This window comes from Echeneis naucrates, chromosome 15, assembly GCF_900963305.1.
Source record: "Echeneis naucrates chromosome 15, fEcheNa1.1, whole genome shotgun sequence".
In the NCBI taxonomy this organism is placed as follows: domain Eukaryota; kingdom Metazoa; phylum Chordata; class Actinopteri; order Carangiformes; family Echeneidae; genus Echeneis; species Echeneis naucrates.
The window spans coordinates 1,595,439-1,617,151 of NC_042525.1; the positions used below are offsets into that span (position 1 = coordinate 1,595,439).

The window sequence follows — 21,713 nt, forward strand, 5'->3', positions numbered from 1 at the left end:
TGGGAGTCCAGATAGGTGGAGGTGTCCCGATAGATGGGCTGAGTCGAATATGTGGTACATAATGATGGCGTGAAAGAAAAGCTCAGCCCAATTTAGGCAGGATTCATCAATTCTTCATGATGTGGCCCAACACGAGCTGGCAAGTGACACCACACATACATATGGACTTTCCTGAAATATGAGTGAGACCATCAGCAGGGCCCAGAGTCAGGTCAGGGATTTATGTCTTCAAAATTCTGTATGTTTTATGCAACACAAAAACATGTAAGGTTCAATAAAATAAATCTGTTCGTCCTATTGCACAGAGTTCACTTACATTCAAAATATAACAATTAGAAACTTCTTGGCAACAATCATTGTTTGGGTGCACACACATGAGAGCAAAAGTCCATGCACCAGTTAGAGGGAGAGGTTTGACATATTAAAGGAACAACCAGAGTAGATGAGTAACTAAACGCATAGACGAGTGCAAAAATTATGTGAATCACGTCCGATGGCCTATGAAGTCACCAAATCTCAACCAAATGAGATTTTGCAGTGAAATGTTTGTCCATCACCATCCTCAAAATACCACATCACAGATGTTTTGTGTTTACTTTGTTATCTGTCTGTACGCTTTCTTCAGCTCTTTCTTTTTTCTTTTGGCAGCCTTATATATGGGCAGCCAGAGCATATAGGCAACAAAATACCTTGAGACATAGCTGCCTCTTCACATCATTATTTCACCTATAGGGGAAATACGTAGGACCAGACGCTGACAGATTATTTGAGCACATAGATACAATGCTTGGGTATGTCACACTCCAACGTGTCTAACATCGCTGTCTCTCAGGAGTTACAACTTCTGTACATATTCTACATTTAATTATTACACCTTCACTTTGGGAACATACACAGAGCACTGAATGTCTGGTCTTTTTTATTTTTTCATTACAGGGAGCAATATGTTTCAGAACTCTGGAAGCAGGAACAGTGGCGTTATGTTTGGAATAAATAGCACCACAAACCTCTGCGGGGGGACATGAGCAGTCATTACGGCATCATGTCTGGCATGTTCTGGCTAAAATAACAGCAACACATTCAAGTCACAGTTTTGTCATGCGATGACTACTTCACATCTACCTCGCTGCACACATTTTTAAGAACGCTGCCAATGGCAGAAAAATCCAGAAGTCTAATTACTTCCCCACCTAAACAGAATTACAGAATAGAATCTGAGGGCTGAGGTATCAGAGGGGTGCTTGAGGGGACAGAAGCCACCAAGGCAGCACAAACAGCAAGAAGCTCCGACTATAAACAGTCGCCACAGTGTATGACCGGTGATCTTTAGGGCACGGAGTGCAGAAACGACTGCTGCAAAGATGTTTCCAAAATAAATAAAACAGGATGTTGATGCAGATGAGCACTTCAAGGACCTTCGGACTCTGGCTTTATGACGGACCCAACAGAGAGGACACTGGCTGTTGGGGAATCCTTTGGCAGCTGACAGGTCAGGTACACACCAAAAGTCACCTAAAATTTCAGAAAACAACAGCAAAAGTGACATACTTTCATGCACATGCACGTCAACGACCTCTACACAAGCACACAGACACACATGAATGTTTCCTGACTGACCTTTCCGCCGCGGGAAGCAGACAGGGACAGGAGTGGCTCTTTTGTTTTGGTCCCAGTTTCCTGGTCCACTCCAACCATCTGGCATCTTCCACACTGACCCGCAACCTTTATGTTAATCACGCAGGGAGCACATTCATTTTTCCAGGAATCCGCTTTTAATGCATGTGAAGATTTAATCATTTATCTCAAAGTGTCAGCTCACCACGAACTGAGTGTTGCCAATAATCAAGTGTGACCAATTATCTTCCTCGAATGGTTCTACTCCAGTGATGACTAAATTGGCTCGGAAGCGGCTAATGACATTCTGTGTGTCAAGGAGCTGATCGCCCTCAGAATAGTCCTGCCTGAGAAAAGGGAATGTGGAAATTGCACGTTAGCTTTCTACCCTCAGTAAATGATCTACTGTGATGTAAATGCACGGGCGTCAACACATCCTGATGTTTTTTCTCTGAAGCACAGCTTATTTTGAATAACTCATTATGTGTTCAAACCTGCTGCTCATTTCTCTCTGAATGAGCTCCACACTGGCACGACTGATCATGAGATACTGAGCTTCATTCACCAGGGAGAGCGGCATGGAGGTGGCAGCTAGAAGTCAAAGACTTTATATTACCCCAGTGATTTATTTATTTTCAGTGAAACATTCTGATCTCTCGATTGAACAATGTGCCTCTTCAAAGAGCCCACAGACTGAACCTGTGCAACACACAGAGAGGAAAATGTGTGACTTTGGTAATTTTGCATTAGAAATCAAAATGTCTGATATCCAATATGCAGAAATTCGATGTGAGTGATGGTGGAAATTAACTTTCATCAAAGAAAAAGTGCTGGAAACACTCCCAAACATGTTCATTTGAAAAGGGGCAATGTCCATCTACGGGGATGAAGAAAAAAACAAAAGGTGCAGAACAGACTTTGTGATCTGATTTGTCAAATATCAATATTTATTAATTAGGGTTAGAGTAATTAATTTGGAAATTGGATTTAGGAGCTGCCGATGGCAATTTTGGAAAATTGGACAGCTGCTTCAGAGCGAGATGATTCTAAATCTATAAAACTATAAAACTTCACTCACTGCTAATTTGACTTTTTCATATTTTAGATTTCGAGAGACATTTGTTAACAAAAACTGTTATGATCAAAATAATAATGGACGTATTTCAATTCATTTAATTATTTTTCTTTGACCTATTGCTTAATTTTTAGCTTAAAATGTACTCATTAGTATAATTTGAATTATTTATTCATTTGTTTTTACCTTACCATTACATTCAGCTAATTGTTAACAATTTTCATTTTGAGTTGAACTAATTAAACAATTTAGCTGTTGTCAGCTAATTCTTTTGATCTTTTGATGCATTTTGGCTATTTAAACCATTTAACTAGGACTTTCAGTCATTTCTGTTGCCATTGTTCCATTGAACGTAACTAATTAAACAATTAAGCAATTTCTTTCAGCACATTATTGAACTCATTCATTGATTTGAGCCCATTTACATCATTTAGCCAGACTTCTAAACTGTCTCACCATTATTTTTCTTTATTAATAATTTAACCATTAGTTGTTATTAATTGTGACTATGTAGCCATTAAATGAAACTACATTGTTTTTATTTGGTCGACTCTTAATCTGATCAGGTGAATGCAGGTAACCCTGCATATTATTGTCATAATATCATATGAACTCAGGCTGAATTTAACATTTTCCTTTCCATAATAAAGACAGGCATTTTAATACAGCATCCTGCAGAAGTAGGAAAAGGTTTCATTTCTGAAGTTACCAGCAGAAGAGAAAACAAGGTCACAGCCACAGCAAGCATTTGTAAAAACTTTGACCTTCCACTGCTGATGTACAGTATAAGAAATGACTCCAGAGTAAATCAACTGCTACTGATGCGTATATATACCTCTGCTACGCCTCTTCTTCATGTCTCGGGTGAAATTAGAACTTTGTCTTATCAGGCGGCACGGCTGTCCGAGGAAGTCTGAGAGCCACGAGGCAGCCTCGTCCCCACAGTCGACCGTCTCCACCCTGCGGGGGGAGGAGGATTATTTTCAGGAGGCCCTGGGGAAATCTACTGAGTGTGATGTTGCTTACTACTTGGTGCAGCATCTAATCCAACAATCACTGGATAAGCTGATTCTTCTGTTTGTTTTTTCATCCTGTGACTTGTCATGTGGGGATCCGTCACAGGACATTAATGTCATCTGTTGGCCATTGTTTGTTTTTCCATTAAAAAAAAAAAATCACAGAATAAACAAACAAAAAAAGATTTCATATGGAATCGAGAGCTGATTTCCACATGAAGTCGTCCAGTTTAGAGACGTGTTGTCAGGAACAATGGAAGTGAGCGGCATGGCTGAAAAATATGTGTGACAGCATCTCCTGCAGCTGCTACTTTTAGATGTTTGAACATTGCCGGCTCACCTGTCACCACAAACTTTACTCTGACACACCCGATGGCTTGGATGCTTTTGAATGTTGTTTTCCAGTGGAACAGAAATGGTATCCATCCCTGCAGGGCAATGGGACAAAAAAAAAAACTCTCACAAGGAGAATTTATAGCAGAGAGAGAAAAAAAACTGAACGTTGTTTGATTAAGTGGTGTTTCTATCTTTTGTGCACTGCCAACAGACTGTCTGACCTGATGCCTGCAGGAGCAATTTGTTCGAGGGCAGGTGGACTTGTGGACGGATGAGGCATAAACGGGGCTCTCTCTTCTGACTCAGGCAAACGCCGTTTTCATTCACCACCATCCAGCCTCTGTCGTACAGTAAACCCAGAGGTCCCAGCAGCCAATCGTGGACCTGCACGAGGAACAGCAGGAGTCAAAATCACAACAGAGTGAGGTGACCAACCGGGGAGATAGCTCTCTGTTTGGCTCAGACCTCATATGCTGCACACGATTTGATGGGATATATGTAGATGTTAGTGAGCTTGTAAGCTTCTCTCTGGCTGTTTGAGTCTCGGCGACCAAATCCCCTCAGTGACGCTTCGGTGGGCTTCTCCTCAACTACTTTACATATTTCTCCATTAGGAATTTTGATTGTTAGATTCTGATTTGAGCCATTTGATGCTGCTGTTTTCAGCTTCTGCATCATCAGCTGGTCCACCGTGACCGGCTTCTCTACGAAGCACTCTGCAACAAAGTTCAGGAACCTTTGACAGTCTTCAAACGTCGACATGTAGCCGAAGGACACGCGGACGGATCCGGTCGGCTGACCGTCCACCAGGTCGATGCTGTCTCCGCAGACGTGACCAGCCTCGAAGACAAAAATGCATTTTAGTATTTTACCTATCCATGCCCTCAACAGGTTTTGACGTCTTTCCCCATCCTCCAATCTCATACCTGCAGGTTTCTCTTCATCTGCTGATTGGTGATCCCCAGGAAGGACTGACAGGCCCCAGTGTTGCAGAAACAGCCGGTGCGCACGTGAATATTATACAGACCGGCCATTCTGTCCACCTGAGGAAAACAGAGTAATTGTCAGATTATTCACCGGAGCTGCCTATGCATCAACACACTGTGATGAAATGCTGATGAAATAGCAATAAGTCCTTGAAAGTACCTGAGAATATCCAATTATCTGCCCACGAGAATCCATGAGGTTGAAGTTTAGGATTGCACCCTGTGTGCTCGGACTTTCAAACTGGCCTTCTGTGTAGATCCGAGCAACTGGTCGCCCGTTGCCATGGCAAAGACTTGACAGCAGCATGTAAGTGTAGCGTGCCAAACCAAACGTGTGCTGCTGGATGTTGTGCATCCCCCCTGAAGGGAGAACGACGGGGATCATTATGGGCAACTTGCATAAGCAGAATTAATGAGGTTCTTTTTTTTTTTTACTGTGTACCTGTGATCTTATACAGAGCGTCAAAACTGTGATTTAGAGCAATGATGTCCAAGAAAGAGACGGTCCCATCCTCAAATCTATATGAAGGAGAACATTTCATTTTAGAATCAGGATGCAGCAGCCGCAGAGCGTCTGTGAGCTCAGAGAGTTATCTGGGATTTGGCAGGCTTGTACAGTACTTCACCTGTCAGAAATGTTTGCTGAATGCACATAATAATGTTCTCCAGAAAGGTATGCTGCTGCTGTGCCTCCTCCAAAATAAGTCTTCTTTAGTATGCCTGCTGCGTCGTTGCGGACGAGAAGCGCCCCCAGCCCTGTAGGGAAGCCAAACATCTTGTAGAAGGAGATGGGAATGAAGTCAGCAGGGCAGTCCTGTAGGTTTAGAGGGGAACAGCTGACATGAGAGGCAGCATCCAGCAGCACCAGCCAGCGGCCTCGGAGCTCACACGCTGGGTACAGACGTCTCGCCTGGATGCCTCTCACGTGGCTGAGGGGATACTTCCTCCCAGAGAAGTTGCTCTGGGCCGGGTAGCAGAAGAGGTGCGGCGTCTGGCAAGTAACATCTTCACCTTCAGCCACATCCTTCGCCCTGCTCTCCACTTCCTGCGGGATGACGGGCAGCGTGACCACTCCCCAGCCAGACGTCAGTCCTCTCATCCCAACCACGGAGGTGTGGCAGTCTGTCAGGTAGCAGAAGTGACTCCCGGCCGCCCCCTCGACCTGCGGCCTCCAGGGGAAACTCTCGGCCACTAATTTTAGAGCGGCAGTACATCCAGAAGTGAAAATAACGGAGTACTCCTCCGGGGGGGCGTTAAAATGTTGCAATACCCTGCAAGAAAATGTTCTGTCCTTTAATACATTTGAACCTTCAAAGCAGCATTCAAAGTGCCGTCAGGGGCCCGATGTGGGGGCCTGTGGGGCCAGGGGTGGACTTTACCTGAACCTGACCCCCTCCATGGTGTCATGTGTCAGTCTGCTGCTGGGGTTATGGCTGTGGGGGTTTCCTATTGGGGGGAATAACATCATTTAGACTTTATGGCTGAATAAAACATAAACAGGCATATAAAAATAAAACTTAATGTGACTCTCACCATAAATATTCCGAGAGATGTCCGAGCAGAAGTCCCTGACCAGGGACTCTGGGTACAGAGTAGCTCCTGCATGATCCAGATACGTTATTCCTGTGTGCAATGAAAAGAGCAGCCATTAGGAGTCAGACTACCACCTGGTCCCATCCGGTCCTGGAGCCGATCTGCACCTTTGATCCGTGTGAAGTCCCGCTGGATCACTTCCTCTAAATCTGCCTCGTAACCGTACGAACTGCAGACCTGCAGGAAACTTTCCAAAGTGCAAAGTTTGTGGAAGTCCATGTCTGCTGCCCTCCTCCTGGAGTCTGACTGAGCCGTGTCCTCTCTCACATGAGGACTGCAGGAAACTCCTCCTGCTGTTGCTCAACAGTCCAAACTGCAGTAAACTCAGAAATCACGTGACACTGAAACTTCCTGACAGGATTAAAGGATCCAAGTTCTCCAGCTCCAAACTGTGAAGAACCTCCATAGACCTGCAGGAGAAAGTGGAGCTTCAGTGACTGTGGCTGTTTGTGTTGGATCCATTCAGCTCTGACACATAAAAACCTGCTCAGAAGAGCCACACCGTCAGATATATGCAAGAACTTTGCTGAGCAAAAACCAACAAACTTTTATATAAACAGAGTCAGATGCAGATTTGTGTCCCTGAGCGTCAGAGCTGACTGTTATCAGCCGTCACAGAGCAAACAGCGTGAGGATTTGATGTCCACATGAATACAAAACATCTACTTTAGGTTAAACAGGTCAAACTACCTGACACCTCTGTGAGCTCCAGGAGGAAATCAGTTTACCATCGTTATGATTATTGATTTTACTGTTGAAATGATGATGACTGAATAGCAGATGTCTTTTAAAATATTAAACATAGGGATTGAGGGGGAGGCTTTATGAAGAAATAGAAAAGTAAACCACACTACATGGATCTGTTCACATTACGGACGTTTGTTTTAATAAAAATGCGTCTGATAAACATTTAACAACAATAAGCATGTCCAGATATGATGGAAAGATCTTCGTATTTTCATGTTTAAAAATGATAAAAATCTTGTTATTTGTGACTTCATTTAATCTAGAATACAAAAATCATCTCTTTTGCTTGCCATGTGTTTTTTATTACACTGAAATTCCTTAAATCATAATAATATTATTTTTATTTCATCCAAAATAAGAAGAGTTTGTTTACTCTTGATGATTACAGGTGAGAAACCTTTTAAATGCAGGACGTCTTCAGATGTTTAACAGGAAATAATAACATAAATGGATTATTTATGATGATCATTTAGCTTAAACCCCCCTCGTTCATTTTTATTATTTAAGGTTTGGTTTAATTTGGCTCCTTCCAAGAAATGTGTCATCTATTAGAGCCTCGACTGATTAAATCACAGAGTCTCAGTAATCACATCACAAACCACCACTGTGTTTAATCCACATCTTTTAATCATTGATACAAAATGCATGAAGGAGTAAATTAGGATGGCTGCTGTTCAAAATCATATTAAAATTACAGATTAGTTCACATTTTTTCCACTGTGCATAATGATTACTGTGGTTTTATTAAAGACAGCGTCAGACAAGGATGAAAGAAGGTGAGGTAAGGTAAAAATAAGGTAAAAATATGACTCAGTTCATTTTAACAGTAACTGATTACACCAGTAATCCCATTACATATAATCCGTGACTCTTTAATCTCGTTGACACACAAGGGACATGAGGAGGAGGAAATTAGTACCAAGTGACGGGCATGAAATGTCTGATCACCTCGTGAGCGCCAAAGCACGACCAAGAAACTGTCCCAGTCTGAGTCAGCTCTCTGTTGTGCTCCTCTGTCTGTCTGGACACAGAAAATTGCTCTGTTGGACTGTTTGCTCTTTTTTCTCTGAACTTTTATCGACCTTCCTCCTACAACTGCAAATGGTTGGTGTGACCCAGTCTCAACCCCGAAGAACCCCCTGAAAAGGAGAAGGATACACACAGTTTGAGGGATTATCCTCCGCCTGTTTTCATAAAGACGTTCAGCTCTTTTAATCACTGAAACATAACTCTGGTGTTGTTTGAGAAGTGAGTGTAACGTTCAGATGTCTGATCGACCGCCATGAGGCTCACAGCAGCCGTCATTGTCTTCGTGCAACGCGCTGAATAGTAATTAAATATGCCACTTATGCTTCACTGATTCGTTTCCTTCACAGTTTTGAAGCTCAGCTGAATACATTTTTCAGTGCAGAAGGGCTGTATTGTATCCAGTGTGGCCTCATTACGGGGGCAGAAGGGCTTGGTGTGGGGGAGGGCCGAGGCAGCGAGGGAGGGAGAAGCACCCCACCAGGACATTGTGTTTAACACCACTAAATAACTCAAACGCCACATTGTCCTGCCCGGCCCTCAATTAGTCGGGATCCTTGTACAAAGCACCAATTTCATACGGGGAGATTTATTTTTAGAGAAAATCCGGCCCGATGCAGGCAGGAAGCTCTCGGAGAATCTAATGAAGAACACAGCAGTCATGCAGAGTTGTTAGTCACAGAGCAACATTGGCTAACAAAGCTTCCCTTCAGTGTCTCTCTGTGTGTTTCTGATGACTGCAAAAGGCATTTTTCTTTTTTCTAACTAACTAACTGTAGCTTGCTCCTTCCATGCTGGATGGTGTCCAGCCAAAGAGTCTCTCTGCCCTGCCCTCAGGCCTCTCAGGCTCGTGGATCTCCCAGCGAAAGAGCACCTCTTCGGTGGCTGTGACAGGGAGAATTAGGCAAGAGATGCGGGTTCACTTGCCCTGCGTAGGGGCTTATCTTGGGCTAAGCTGAGGGACTAATAGCAAAGCCAGCCTCCGCTCCAGCCAGTCCGAGGGCACAGGGAGCCATCTGTCCACTCCGTAGATAACACAACAAAGGGGGCGAACACCGAGGACGGACTACAAATTAAAAGGCTGTTCATTTTGGAGATATCAGAGATAAAGAAGAGGAGCACGTCTGTATGTAAGGTCGGTTCTTCATACTAATTATCCATAACGGGCCCTTAACGAAACCAGAGAGGGAGCGGTCAGTTTCTGCCGGCAACAGCGACGTTGAGGTTCATCGAAGCAGGAAGTTCAACTCTAAGTTGTAACGCAGCTCTTTTGTTCCGGTTCTGTGTGTTTAAAAGGAGCTGGAGACGGTGACGTTGTCCTGACTCCCATCAGGCTCAGTTCCTTCGACCCGCTTGTTTTGCTGCTGTGCTGTTGGTCGGGCCAGAATTAATATTGCATTAAAGCAGACATGAGATCAGTCTGCAGCACTGAAGGAGGAATGTTGCAAGGCCCCGTGCTTATAGTCTAATATGTGCCGGCTCACAGTTATATATAGAATAGAATAAATAATTATAAATAGAACAATAGTCCAGACAGTTAAGAGGCAATTTGAATGTTTTTATTTTTTCCTAATCTAAGATGAAATATCTGGGACAGAATCTGAAGATTTTTAACAAACAATGTTGTTCCTGAAGTATTATTGGGTAACAAAATGCTATGGATTCTTTGTGTTAGCCTCAGATTTGAATATATTTTCAAAGGAAACCCACCAAGTAATCCACTTAGACATTGTTCCCCAATTCCCTGAAGGATTAATGGCCTGTTTTTCTTTTTATTATTTATTGTCTGAAACACGTTCCTGCCTGTCAGTGCTGTGGGAGCTGGGTTCCTGTAGATTATCTGTTTTATCATGTGCGCTCTGTGGGAGCTGTTGTGCTCCAGTGTTTTGTTTGGAAGTCTTGAGTGGGCGCTGACGTGCTGGAGGTGACAGAAGTGGGTCAAAAGGGTCTTAGCATTAACTAAACAAATCCTGACCTATAGGATTAGACAGAGATGCTGCTGTTTATTTGATGTACTCGCTGTAACTTTAGAACGATAGGAGGAGAATGACAAAATGGTTTTGGATTCGGTCCTTCGGCTCGGTCCGGAATGTGTCGGAACAATATCTTATTGTGTTTGATTCACTCGTGATCACACTGGAACTGCAACTGCTATCAAAGTCAAGCTCACTCATTTATGGTCTTTCACTTTTTTCAAACGTATAATATTGGGAGTTGTGTATTTATTGCTTTGTGCGAGTAGCTGAGTGGGAGTCAAAGGTCATGGCAAAAAGAAGAAGTTCAATATTTTTTGGAAACAGGCTCCTCCTGTCCGTTTTAGCATTTGTGCTAAGCTAAGCTAACCGTCCGTAGCTTTGTATTTATTGCACACACACAGCAGCAGTTTCTTTTTATCTGATTTACCACCATTTTGAATTCGTGCTCTAAACATATATTCTGTATAGCGTTAAAACTCTGGAGCAGGATTGAACTAAACTCTGGATTAACTGGAAACACCTCATGCACGCCCACCAATAGCGTGCCTCCATGTTCCCTCCTCCCCTCTGACATCACCAAGCTTACATGACGTCAACGTGACCAACGTCTCAGCTCTTCTTAAAATGATTCTTTGCATAAAGATGATAAAGAGTAAAGAAGGTGACCTTGGTCCTTGATTCATTTAACGTCTGAGTCTATTGTATCATTGAATTGGACACAACAGAGGCGACACTGTGTTGTGCGCTGTGATATTAAGACGCAGACACGCACACATCACTTGATCCTCAGGCATTCACAACACCAGTGGCTTCCTTAATATCTTACCTAATCTGGGGGAGTCACACAACTTGTATTTAGAACTGAAGACACTGTTCCATGTGAAGATTGCACCCTGTGATAGGCTTATCTCTCCCCGCTCGCTGCACACCGTCAGAAGCCGAACAAAAATGATCCACAACTCTTCAGAGAGAATCAGGCCGCTGATAAATTCTTAAAAACAAAGATAAATTGGTTCCCTAACTGTTCCAGTTTTGGAGGATTCTCCTGTTACTTTACAGTCTCCATAGTTAAAGTAATGATCCATAACATTTCCAAATAGAGAGTTTTCTTTTATCGCTGCTGCTGCTGCAGACGATGATGATGCCGATCACACAAAAGCTTTTGTGTTTTCAGTGTCTGGTAGCTCTCGACCAGGAAAATCCTGTTGAGCACAGAAGATAATGGGTTTCACATTTGCAGCAATTTGAGTGTAAAACACATAAGAAGACTACAAACAGCAATGATGATCGCAACGGCTCAGCAGACAAAGATAAGGCTGCAAGTCGAGTTAAATTCTGAGTTTTAAGTGCAATACTCTCTCCCCGCTCTCAGGAGCTTGACTTCATAATAAAGTTCATTACAACACATTTGGATCTTGATTCCCTTCAGCTTTACAGATAATTTCCTGAAGCACCAGAACTACCAGAGAGCAGGTTATTATGCAAGGTAACTGTCTCAGGTAATTTTCTTTCTTTTTGCAGAGTATTTACTTTGAAGCCCGGAGAACACAGAGGATGTCTGACAAGGAAGAAATGGCTTCAGACGGGAGCCTGAACGTTACGCTGACGCTTAGACTGCTAATGCATGGAAAGGTAATTGACAGTGTTGGTATTTGTAGTAATAGCCTAATCGTGTGGTAACAACATGCCATTGCTGTTAAAAGGATTAGATCCCGCTCCAAAACGTGACAAGCTGTTAGGAGAAAAAATGTTTTCACACAAGCATTGTTATCTTTTTATTCACAGGAAGTTGGCAGCATAATTGGGAAGGTAAGTTTATTTTCCGATCCATCAGAATTTATTTCTTCATTCTAATGTTTATTTGTTTCTTTTAATTTCACACAACTAATCAGGCCTCCTGTTTTATCATTTCTTAAATCATTCCAGAAAGGAGAAACGGTGAAGAAGATGAGGGAGGAGGTGAGAATCCGCTGTGACATCCATAATGTGGAATCAAATATATTTTAACGCACTGTGGCAGATCGATTACAACTAATCAAAGCCGGCATTATGGTGGGTTTGTATTTCCAGAGCGGCGCTCGCATCAACATATCAGAGGGGTCGTCCCCTGAGAGGATAGTTACCATCACAGGACCCACTGAGGGCATCTTCAGAGCCTTCTCCATGATCGCTCAGAAGTTTGAGGAGGTGAGACAAAAACTCAGCCTGCCTCCAACCCAAACAAAGTCTTCTTCCCTGCATCCTTGTTGTCATGGTTACAACAGTAAACATCCCTGATCACCAAGGTCGCCATATAAACCATGACATATCATCGTTGTTGTCATGGTTACAGTGATAAACAGGCAGATGTGTGCCAGTCATGGTTCGACAAGGTTCAACAAGTTAGCGTCATTTGGTGTTCAGGTCAAGAGGTCAAACCAAAATATTGAAGTTAATAAAAATAATCCATCAGTTCTTAGTTAAGTCAATAAATACGCTATGAGGACAGTGAACGCATCTTTTCCTTGACTTGTCAAGCTAAGACGAGCTTCTTACAGTTTGTGCTTTAAAATAAATTGCGTATTTTTGAATTCTCCTTCAGGACATCACTGCGGCAATGACAAACAGCAGCGTGACGAGCAAGCCACCTGTGACACTTCGCCTGGTTTTCCCTGGAAGCCAATGTGGTTCACTGATTGGGAAAGGCGGTTCGAAAATCAAAGAGATCAGGGAAGTGAGTGTCTTTTTCCTCTTTTATTTTATATCAGGAAGTAGTTTTTTTTTTTTTTTCCACTCAGAAAACCACCGTCCTCAGGACTCTGACGCTTCGAGTATCAAACACTTCAGTCAAACTCCATCTTTAAATGCATGTCTTCTTTTAATCTCCTGCTCATGAAAATCCCACTGATTATGCCTGTAAAGATCAGAGGAGGGTGAATACTCGCTCTGAATGGACAATATTTGTGTGCACCTCTTCAAATATTGGAGCACACATTGCTATTTGGCTTGCAGCTGCTCCCTGCATATCAAAATGTGTTTGGGGTAATTTGTGGGTGCTCGAAACAGCATTTCAATTTGGGTGATGGTGAGCTCTTTTCAGCAATAAATAGCCTTTGTTTTCTTCTGTCGTCTGGCGATGTGAAGACCACGGGCGCTCAGGTTCAGGTGGCTGGAGACATGCTGCCGGACTCTACGGAGAGGGCTGTCACAATCTCCGGCACTCCACAGGCCATCACTCAGTGTGTAAGACACATCTGTTCTGTCATGCTGGAGGTGAGCACCGTCACAGTCAACAGCTCTGTTTAGGTGCCGCGTTTGTTCAGTTATTCAGGAGCACGTTATGGATATTTTAATCCTGACTGAAGTCATGCTTAAACCTGACTTTTTCCTTGTAATCACTTTGAGCGAGCTATTCCAAAATTTCAACTTCTCTGTTCATTTGCTGATGTTTTTCAGTCACATGCATACATTTTCTATGAAACAAACATCTGTGGGATTTATAAAGCCAACTCTTCCCATATGGCTGTTTATCTTATTCCATGACACTCACATATGCATATATCATAATTCTTTAAAAGAAACAGTTGTGTTCTGCACAGATTCCCTGTTCCTACAAGTGAAGTGCAGTATTTAACACAGTTTTATATCATGATTTATATAAGGCTGTAAAAGAATATGAAATTAACATCAGACCTCTCTAAACTCTCTCTCTAACACCTCAAAGACCTGTTCTCCGGAGTATTCACAGACCTGCCAAAAGTTTTTTCCTGGTGGAAGGTTTCATTTAACATTCCACGAACGAACAACATTTAACAAAAAGCAATTGTATGCGTGATAAAAAAAGGGGGATGCAAAAAGCCTGAGGGGCAGCAAAAGCCTTTTTTTCTGGATATAAATCATCTCTCTCTTTGTTGCCTGATGTGTCCGTGTCTGTAGTCTCCACCAAAAGGAGCGACCATTCCTTACCGTCCCAAGGCCATACCTGCAGGAGCCCATGCTGTATTAGCACCGCAGCACTCTGCACAAGTAAGTGGACACGTGGGGGCCGTTTGGCTCCGATTTCAGCCACGACTGAACAGGCCCCTTTTTTACGGTGATCTCCAGTAGAGAGGGATGCGTCCGTGTAATGGAAGAGGTGAATGATCAGATTAAAAAGAATCGAGCCAAGACGTCATGTGCATTAATGATTCCCCTGCAGGGTGAAATCTGAAAGATGTCGTGACTGAAGCTCATGAATTCCCCCCCGCCGCTGTCCTGGATTTGGCACAGCCTGTTGTGACCTATCAGACATCTGTTTATGTTATTGGATTTCTGGCCGTGGTCAAAGAGGGGGAAAAAACAGCAGATGACATTTAGATAAAATTCCATCAAATCCATTCACATCAGAGCTGCGTTTTCTCAGAGATGCAGTTTATTCCCCGCTCTCATATTCAAAGTGACGCGCCTGAACATGTCTGTGCCGCTCGAGCCCATCACCACATCTGTTCTCTCGCTCTGCAGGCCTTTGCGATTCCAGGGCAGTATGCTTTCACACATCAAGATGTAAGTATGTTTACGGGATCAGCCCTATTGACCTGCTCCTGCCCACCCCCTCCAAACCACCACCACGCCCTCTCTGAGCCCTAACTCTGCCGAGATGAAACGTCAGTAATCTGTTGACATTACTAACTCTAACACACGTTAGCAGCAGCATGCGTTGATTGAAGCAAACTCTTTCCAGTTCATGATCAGTGGTAGCTTTGTAGCCTGACAGATGTGACTGTATTTTCAGATGACCAGTCTGAGACGCCAGCATGCTTTTTTTCTGAGAGAGAAAAGTGAATCTCTTCACACTGACACCGTCTGTGATGTTTGTGAACTTCACATTGGCTCTGTATTGTAGCTGTCAGCTCCTCTGAAATAATCCAGTTTGATTGGTTAGCTCTAACTTCCTTCCTACCCTGCAGTTGACCAAGCTTCACCAGTTGGCTATGCAGCATATCCCCCTCCCCTCCCTTGGGCAGAGCAACCCTACCTTCCCTGGTACGTACCCACGGCTCCCCAGGGAAGTCCATCTATCCCTCTGTCTTCACTCCTCTTTGAATCACACCATCAAAACATCCCCGTCACTTCAGAACGAATCAAAGTCTCCACTGCCTCAGACTTTTACACAGATATTGGCTGAAAAGGACTCTAAGTAGATGTACATGAATCTGAGTTGATATTTGCAACCAAATCAAAGACATTAGCATCGCGATGTTAGTTCTTTTACCAACAATCTTCAAAGTTAGAGGCTGAAATATTTATAATCCAAAAGAGTAGGCGACAGATTAAAGTAGACTGAATGATTCCGAAGCTGGAGCACAAAAGAAAAACAAACAAAAAAAGCTTGTCTGACAGAGAAATGTGAAAAAAACGACAAAATATTTACGGTTCAGTAAATATTTAATCATTTTTCACCATTTCTCACATCCTCCCTAAATTTCAGCTCCATTTGTCTTAGTTCCCCTCTCCGAGAAAACAAAAACAGTAAAACTGATCCTAATCTCTTGACCCACATCCTTCTCCTCCAAATCTAACATCGTCCCGACCTCGACCACCCCATCTACTCATATATTTTACCACAACTAACTAAGACCGAAACATTACAGTTACATTGGCTGGACTGGTGTGAGGAAACTAATGAAACATTCATTTTTAGGGAAGTGAAGGGAAAATGTCTGAACTTGTAGCCATACACAGCATGAATGCCTAAGTAGAGCTATCTCATTTTCATGTCCCTTAATTTTTCAGTGTAATAGTCATAAACTAGACAATGTAGGCCAACTTGTCATGTCGTGAAAGTGCAAGCCATTAGCAGCATACTGTTGTTAGCGTTCCTTGTCCTACTTTGCAGGATTGGATGCATCTGCTCCCACAAGTTCACAAGAGCTGGCGATACCTAATGACGTAAGTGCCACATTGATTGTGTTCCTTCAGCACTGAAACCCACACCGATAATCCTCATGTCACCGACTTCATTAACAGTTTCTGGGGGGACAGCTAAAATGAGCACTTCACGGACGCCGGAGTTTCACCTTCTTAGCTGCAGACAGTAATTGATCCTCCGTCTCTAACTTAAATTACTCCACAAATCATTGTCGTGTTGCAGCTGCATGAGCCGTGTTGTAAGTTGAATATAGAAAAGACAAAATCATCTATATATTATCTAAGAATTCACATCAGTGTGCTATCTTTAGCTTTATCCATGAAAAAAAACAACCTCATTTGACCATAAACTGATTGTGAGCTTATGTCTAAATATTAAACGATGTAGTCATTATCTTACCTCAACTCAACAGTATTCACGTATTCATCACACACAAAGACTGAAGGGTGAAAGCAGAATAAAGTATTCATGCATTCATTTTGTTACCTGTGGACGGGCCAGGCTAACAGTTTCCCCCTGTTTCCAGTCCTTGTGCTAAGCTAAGCTAACTGCAGACATGAAGGTGGTGTCAATCAACCTGAGCCCTCAGCAGGAGAAATCCAAGTGTCTCTCCCAGATGTTGATTTCACGTCTAATTCCTGGAAAAGGTGGAAACATGAGCTGTCCTGTTATTCATGTTTCTCCACTCACAGTTTATTGGCTGCATAATTGGAAGACAAGGCAGCAAGATCAATGAGATTCGTCAGGTCTCTGGAGCTCACATAAAAATTGCCAGCGCCACTGATGGCTCAGCCATGCGCCAAGTCACGATCACGGGCTCGCCAGCCAGCATCAGCGTGGCACAGTACCTCATCAACGCCAGGTAAGACATTATGCAGGGCAGCCACGTCCAGCTGGTCTTCATATCACTGCCCGAAGATAAGAAAGCCAAACAGCAAGCTTTTGTATGAGGGCAGAGTTATTGTGCTCAGGGTGAGGCTGGATTTGTTCCAACTCACTGCTTCGTTCTCTGGACTGCATTAAAATCCGTATTGTCTGCTTTTTAACACATTCCTTCTATGATTCTTATGTTTTCTCCTCTTTCTCACTTCCCCTTCTCCTTTTCCACACCCATTCTTCTCCTTTTTTGGCTTTTCATTCTCTTCTCTTAACCCCTCACCGTCTCTCCCCTCTTCCCTTTACCTGCCTCCATCGTCACGACCTGCAGCTTAGAGATGGCTAAATACACCATGCAGGCCGCTTCCTCAGCGACCCCAGTTGACCTCAACATGAGCTTCTCTCAGTCAGCTCCCGCTGCCTCCACTGCTGCTACCTCTATGGCCGTCCTGGCGGCCACCACCCCAGCCCCAACCACCATTAACGTCCACTCTCCTTCCACCTTATCAACCATCCAAAACCCGCACTATGCCGTCCCCGTTTCCAGTCTTCTTGGCATGAAAACTCTCCCTGTCCTGGCTGTCCACCCAGCAGCCGCTTCCAGCCTAACGCAGGGTTTATCCCCTTACACCGCAAAAATGCCGACCTCCGGCGTGAAAAAATCAGAGCGGCAGAAGTTTTCTCCGTATTAACATCTGCTTTTTTTAAAAAATCTAGTCAGAGTAGCTGACTGGTGAGACACAGGATATGTCATTTTAACATTAATCGTATAGCTTACACCCGTGCGTGTGTGTGAGTTCTGCAGGAGAAGCACCTGTTTTCCATAAATCAGGAGCGTATTAAAAGCTGGCTGAAAGGATGGTGGTATCAAAGCAAACACGTCCTCATTAATTAAAACCGGCAGCAGAGGTGAATATTAACTCAGCGCATTATCTCACAGACACGCATAACAATTAACTCAGGCTTGTATTAGTATCCTAGAAAAAGACTTTTTCTTTCCTTTTTTTTTTTTTTTTTTCAAACGGACTCATGTTACAAAGCTTTATATGAAGACCCACAAATCTGTGCAAATATTGACTTAGTTTTCTACCTGTAACAATTTCACAACCAGTTCTTTGTAGGAGAATTTAAATTGCGATCTGCAGACGTGGCAGCCGACTGTTGAAATATTTGTCAGAATTTAAAGGACTTTCTTTGCCCCCCCCCCCCCCCCCCTCCCACTTCCCCTCCCTGTAGGCTCTCAGCAGTGCTAACAGGCTTGGGTGTCCTGTAGTAGCGCTGCACTGTAGCCGTTCTGATGGGATTATCCTAAAGCCACATTGGAGTCTAGTGGATTTCACTCTACGCAGTAATCCTGTAGAGCTGGACTGGCCTAACTAACTCATTTATTGTTCTTGTGCACTGCCATGTTCCTTGTTTATTCTCCAACCTAAATGAGTGGAGCGCTTCAACTTTCAGCATCTGAACGCTGAGCAATTATTGTACTGAATGATTTATTCATGTGTTTCTGTTGTGCTTTCAAATGACTTTGAAATAAATGAGACTTTTTATGAATGAGCATTTGATTCCTTTGTTGTCATTTCTGTGAAATATTTTACATTTTTGCTTAAATCAGCTGCGGGGATTAATGTGTTATTTTGATCTGGAGCAGCTTTGTGATTTAATTGTATGCCACACATTTATTGAAGCAGTTTTGTTTTAAAACGTCTCACAGGAAAATGTTCTTTGTCCACATTTTAACGTTTGAAGCGTTGAAATAAGTAATCTTTTGTGTTTTAAGAACCAAAATCTTCTGAATGTTGAGGATATGATCTCCTCTTCTGACAGCAGACTGTTTCAATAAACAATCAAGAGAAACCAAATCCTACAAGTTTGGATGGTGGCTAACCCTAGCCGGTGGGCGGGGTTTGGGGGCGTGGCTGGGGGTGGTGACCACTTTGTTGTGACATCACAAAGTCCCAGAAGTCCTGACGGCTGGTTTGAAAGCTGAATACAGGCTGTGAACTGAGACCTTGGATACTTTCACTGTGTTACTGTAAAAGCTACAGCTGATTTATGATCCAAGACCACATGGAGGTCTAACTCCAGACAGTTTAGACCTTTAACATCCTGCAACATGAGTTTGCAACACCGTGTACAGATGCTGAGGATGAGGAATTGGACTCTTTGTTTTAAGGGGAGATTTGCTGAATTTTCACCTCTCCTTGGTGAAAACGCTTGAGCTTTAACTGAACTCATAAACAAACTGAGGCAACATTTCTCAAGGTTTTTTTTACTTATGACCTGCATAACCCCCAAAACTAAACACAGCAGAGAGCGAGACTCACAGAAATACAGATATTTGAATCCATATCTTGATGATGTGCCTCCACAGCCTGCACATTTAAACCGTTAAGCAGCAGTGATGCTGAAATACAGACAATAGAGAGCAGTAACAGCAGCCATTCCAGTTTTGCAGCACACAGACGTATCGAGACCTTGGCAGGTTTACAGACACAGCTCCTGCTCAGGCTGCTTTATGGTGTTGTGGATGCGGTTTGTCAATGGCGAAGGGGCACAAAGCTCCTGCCCAAACAAACTTTTGCCCTCCTGCTCTCTTCTGAAAAACAGAAGCAAACTTGAACCAACCTCACAGCAAATATTCAGCACAGGCTGTGGCCAAATTCTCACAGGCCCCGAAAAAGAGCGACTTAACCACCAGATATCCACTCAAGCGTGCCTCTAATGGGCAGGTAGGGCACAGCGTAGTCACTCCTTATTCCTCCCTGTCCTGGTTTACCCCTGCCCTTCTCTGAGTCGCTGGGAAAAAAAAAAAAAAAACAGGATGTGGGCACTTCTGTTCTGCCGGATCAGTAGAGGAAGGGCCCGGCGGGCCACGTGGGCCATTTCCAGGGCAAGTCTGGAAACGCTGAAGTGGAGATAATCAATAGTTAATGGAGGCAGAAATGTAATGACAGTGAAGGATGACATTTCAACCTTGGGGGAGAGTGTGGCAGCGCAGAACAGAGCTACATGTATGCTTATGTGTGCCCTGGGCAGTCATGAGTTCACAGCCGGCCTCTAATGCTATATTAATGATTTCCCTTTCCAACCTGACACAGGCAGGCGTGAGCGGCCCATTTTGGGAGCTTGCTGCCATCGTGCTGTTCTGAAAAGCAATTTTTAAAAGTAAATAAGTAAATACATAAACATCTTTTTGGCGAGAGGCATAACAACTTGAAAAATTGTGGCAAATTGGAAGGCTGGGCCGTCTCTCAATCCCTGAGGAAAAACAACTTCAGTCAAGTTCCTCTGAGGTCGTCTGGTAGCTCTCGCTGTTAAGAAGCTTTGTGCATGTAATTCTGAACGTAATAGGAAGACATTGTTACTGTCCTCTTCAAGACACTCTTTGTGATTTGTTGTGTTGTGACTGTTTATATTCGAGCCATCAGTCGAGCTCTCACTCACTATTGTTTTTGTGTTTTCTTCATTTATGGTTTTGGTTCCCTGAGGGGAGTTTGCATTCTACCAATGGTGCAAAAGGTAAAAAGGAGCAACAGCCCGGCGCGCTGCAGACAAGAGTCCTCCATTTAAAATGAACAAGGGAAGTTAAACTGCAGCAAAATGCACCTGAGGGTGACGGTAAAGGGCAGCCATTATAATCTATATTATAATGCTGTATTACTGTTACTGCAGTGTTAATACATAATGTCGTAGCGCAGCCTAATTATTTCATAAATTATATACATATTTAATTTATTTTATGACCATGGCTCATATTCCTGGTCCCACTTTGGTCCAACTACATGCCCTTTTCATTTTCATCTTGTCAAACCGCCTGCTAAGAGCTGCTAACATCTGTTCTCCTCTGCAGAGGAAGAGGCTGTAATGTGATTTCAGACCAAGTCAAATTGACTCTGCAGCAGAAACAGCTAATTATTGATGTTAACACAACTTCCTGGTGAACACAATATTTTTCAATGTTTCTCAACCCGGAGATGGGACGGCTAACAGCTCGCTCTTTCTCCTCACGGCTGTGGAAATAAGGCCATTTTTCCCAAAGACTTAAATCCAATCTGACTTCTATTCTTGACATTCATGTTCCACAGAGGATGAATAATAATGACTTTAGAGAGCCCCTGAATTTTCCTCTCCCTTCGCAATCAAAATGAAAAGTTACTTTTCACTGCTGCTTTTCTTTAGTTAAATAAAATAATAAACCATAAAACAATTTCTCTGCTGATGTGAAGAGACTTTCACCTATTTCATTAAATAAAACACAAAGCGTGATTGACAAATGGGGCCTTTTCATCGCTTCTGGTCATCATGATGTGTGTGTCTGTGTTTACATCTATATGCAGACTTCAACCTGAGTGCACACGGACCTGTGGGGTCAAAGATGGAGGTCCCAGCAGGTAGAGGCTGCTTTTTAGTTGATTTCAGGGTTAAGGTGGCCGTTAGTTTTCAGTGTCGACGTGCGTGTGCGAGCCAGGTGTGCGTTATCCATCCAGGTGTGTGTTACTCATCCAGGTGTGTGTTATTCATCTAGGTGTGTTATCCATCCAGGTGTGTGTTATTCATCCAGATGTGTGTTACTCATCC

General features: G+C 43.3%; 2 protein-coding genes across 4 annotated transcripts; one reads left to right on the forward strand and one right to left on the reverse strand.

Moving 5' to 3' along the window:
- Window positions 1-902: 902 nt before the first annotated feature.
- Window positions 903-6,873, reverse strand: mocos (molybdenum cofactor sulfurase). Of its 3 annotated transcripts, XM_029521229.1 has the most exons (15): window positions 6,728-6,873; window positions 6,561-6,650; window positions 6,407-6,473; window positions 5,654-6,298; window positions 5,470-5,546; window positions 5,188-5,387; window positions 4,968-5,084; window positions 4,507-4,881; window positions 4,263-4,425; window positions 4,046-4,133; window positions 3,525-3,649; window positions 2,109-2,205; window positions 1,820-1,961; window positions 1,618-1,722; window positions 903-1,512 (listed from the first exon to the last, which is right to left on the reverse strand). In XM_029521229.1, the coding sequence occupies exons 1-15, from the start codon at window positions 6,837-6,839 to the stop codon at window positions 1,408-1,410; spliced, it is 2,508 nt and encodes an 835-aa protein (XP_029377089.1). In that variant the 5' UTR covers window positions 6,840-6,873; the 3' UTR covers window positions 903-1,407. The 3 variants fall into 3 exon arrangements, 2 of the variants coding, with proteins under 2 accessions (XP_029377089.1, XP_029377090.1); XR_003841686.1 differs by lacking the exons at window positions 903-1,512; window positions 2,109-2,205 and having other exon boundaries at window positions 1,620-1,722; XM_029521230.1 differs by lacking the exons at window positions 903-1,512; window positions 1,618-1,722; window positions 1,820-1,961 and having other exon boundaries at window positions 2,074-2,313.
- Window positions 6,874-9,367: 2,494 nt separating this feature from the next.
- On the forward strand, window positions 9,368-17,824 carry LOC115055190 (poly(rC)-binding protein 3). The gene is made up of 13 exons (XM_029520759.1): window positions 9,368-9,528; window positions 11,891-12,001; window positions 12,155-12,178; window positions 12,296-12,328; window positions 12,440-12,556; window positions 12,951-13,082; window positions 13,493-13,621; window positions 14,285-14,374; window positions 14,849-14,890; window positions 15,295-15,370; window positions 16,224-16,276; window positions 16,949-17,118; window positions 17,464-17,824. The coding sequence occupies exons 2-13, from the start codon at window positions 11,924-11,926 to the stop codon at window positions 17,822-17,824; spliced, it is 1,305 nt and encodes a 434-aa protein (XP_029376619.1). The 5' UTR covers window positions 9,368-9,528; window positions 11,891-11,923.
- Window positions 17,825-21,713: the final 3,889 nt, after the last annotated feature.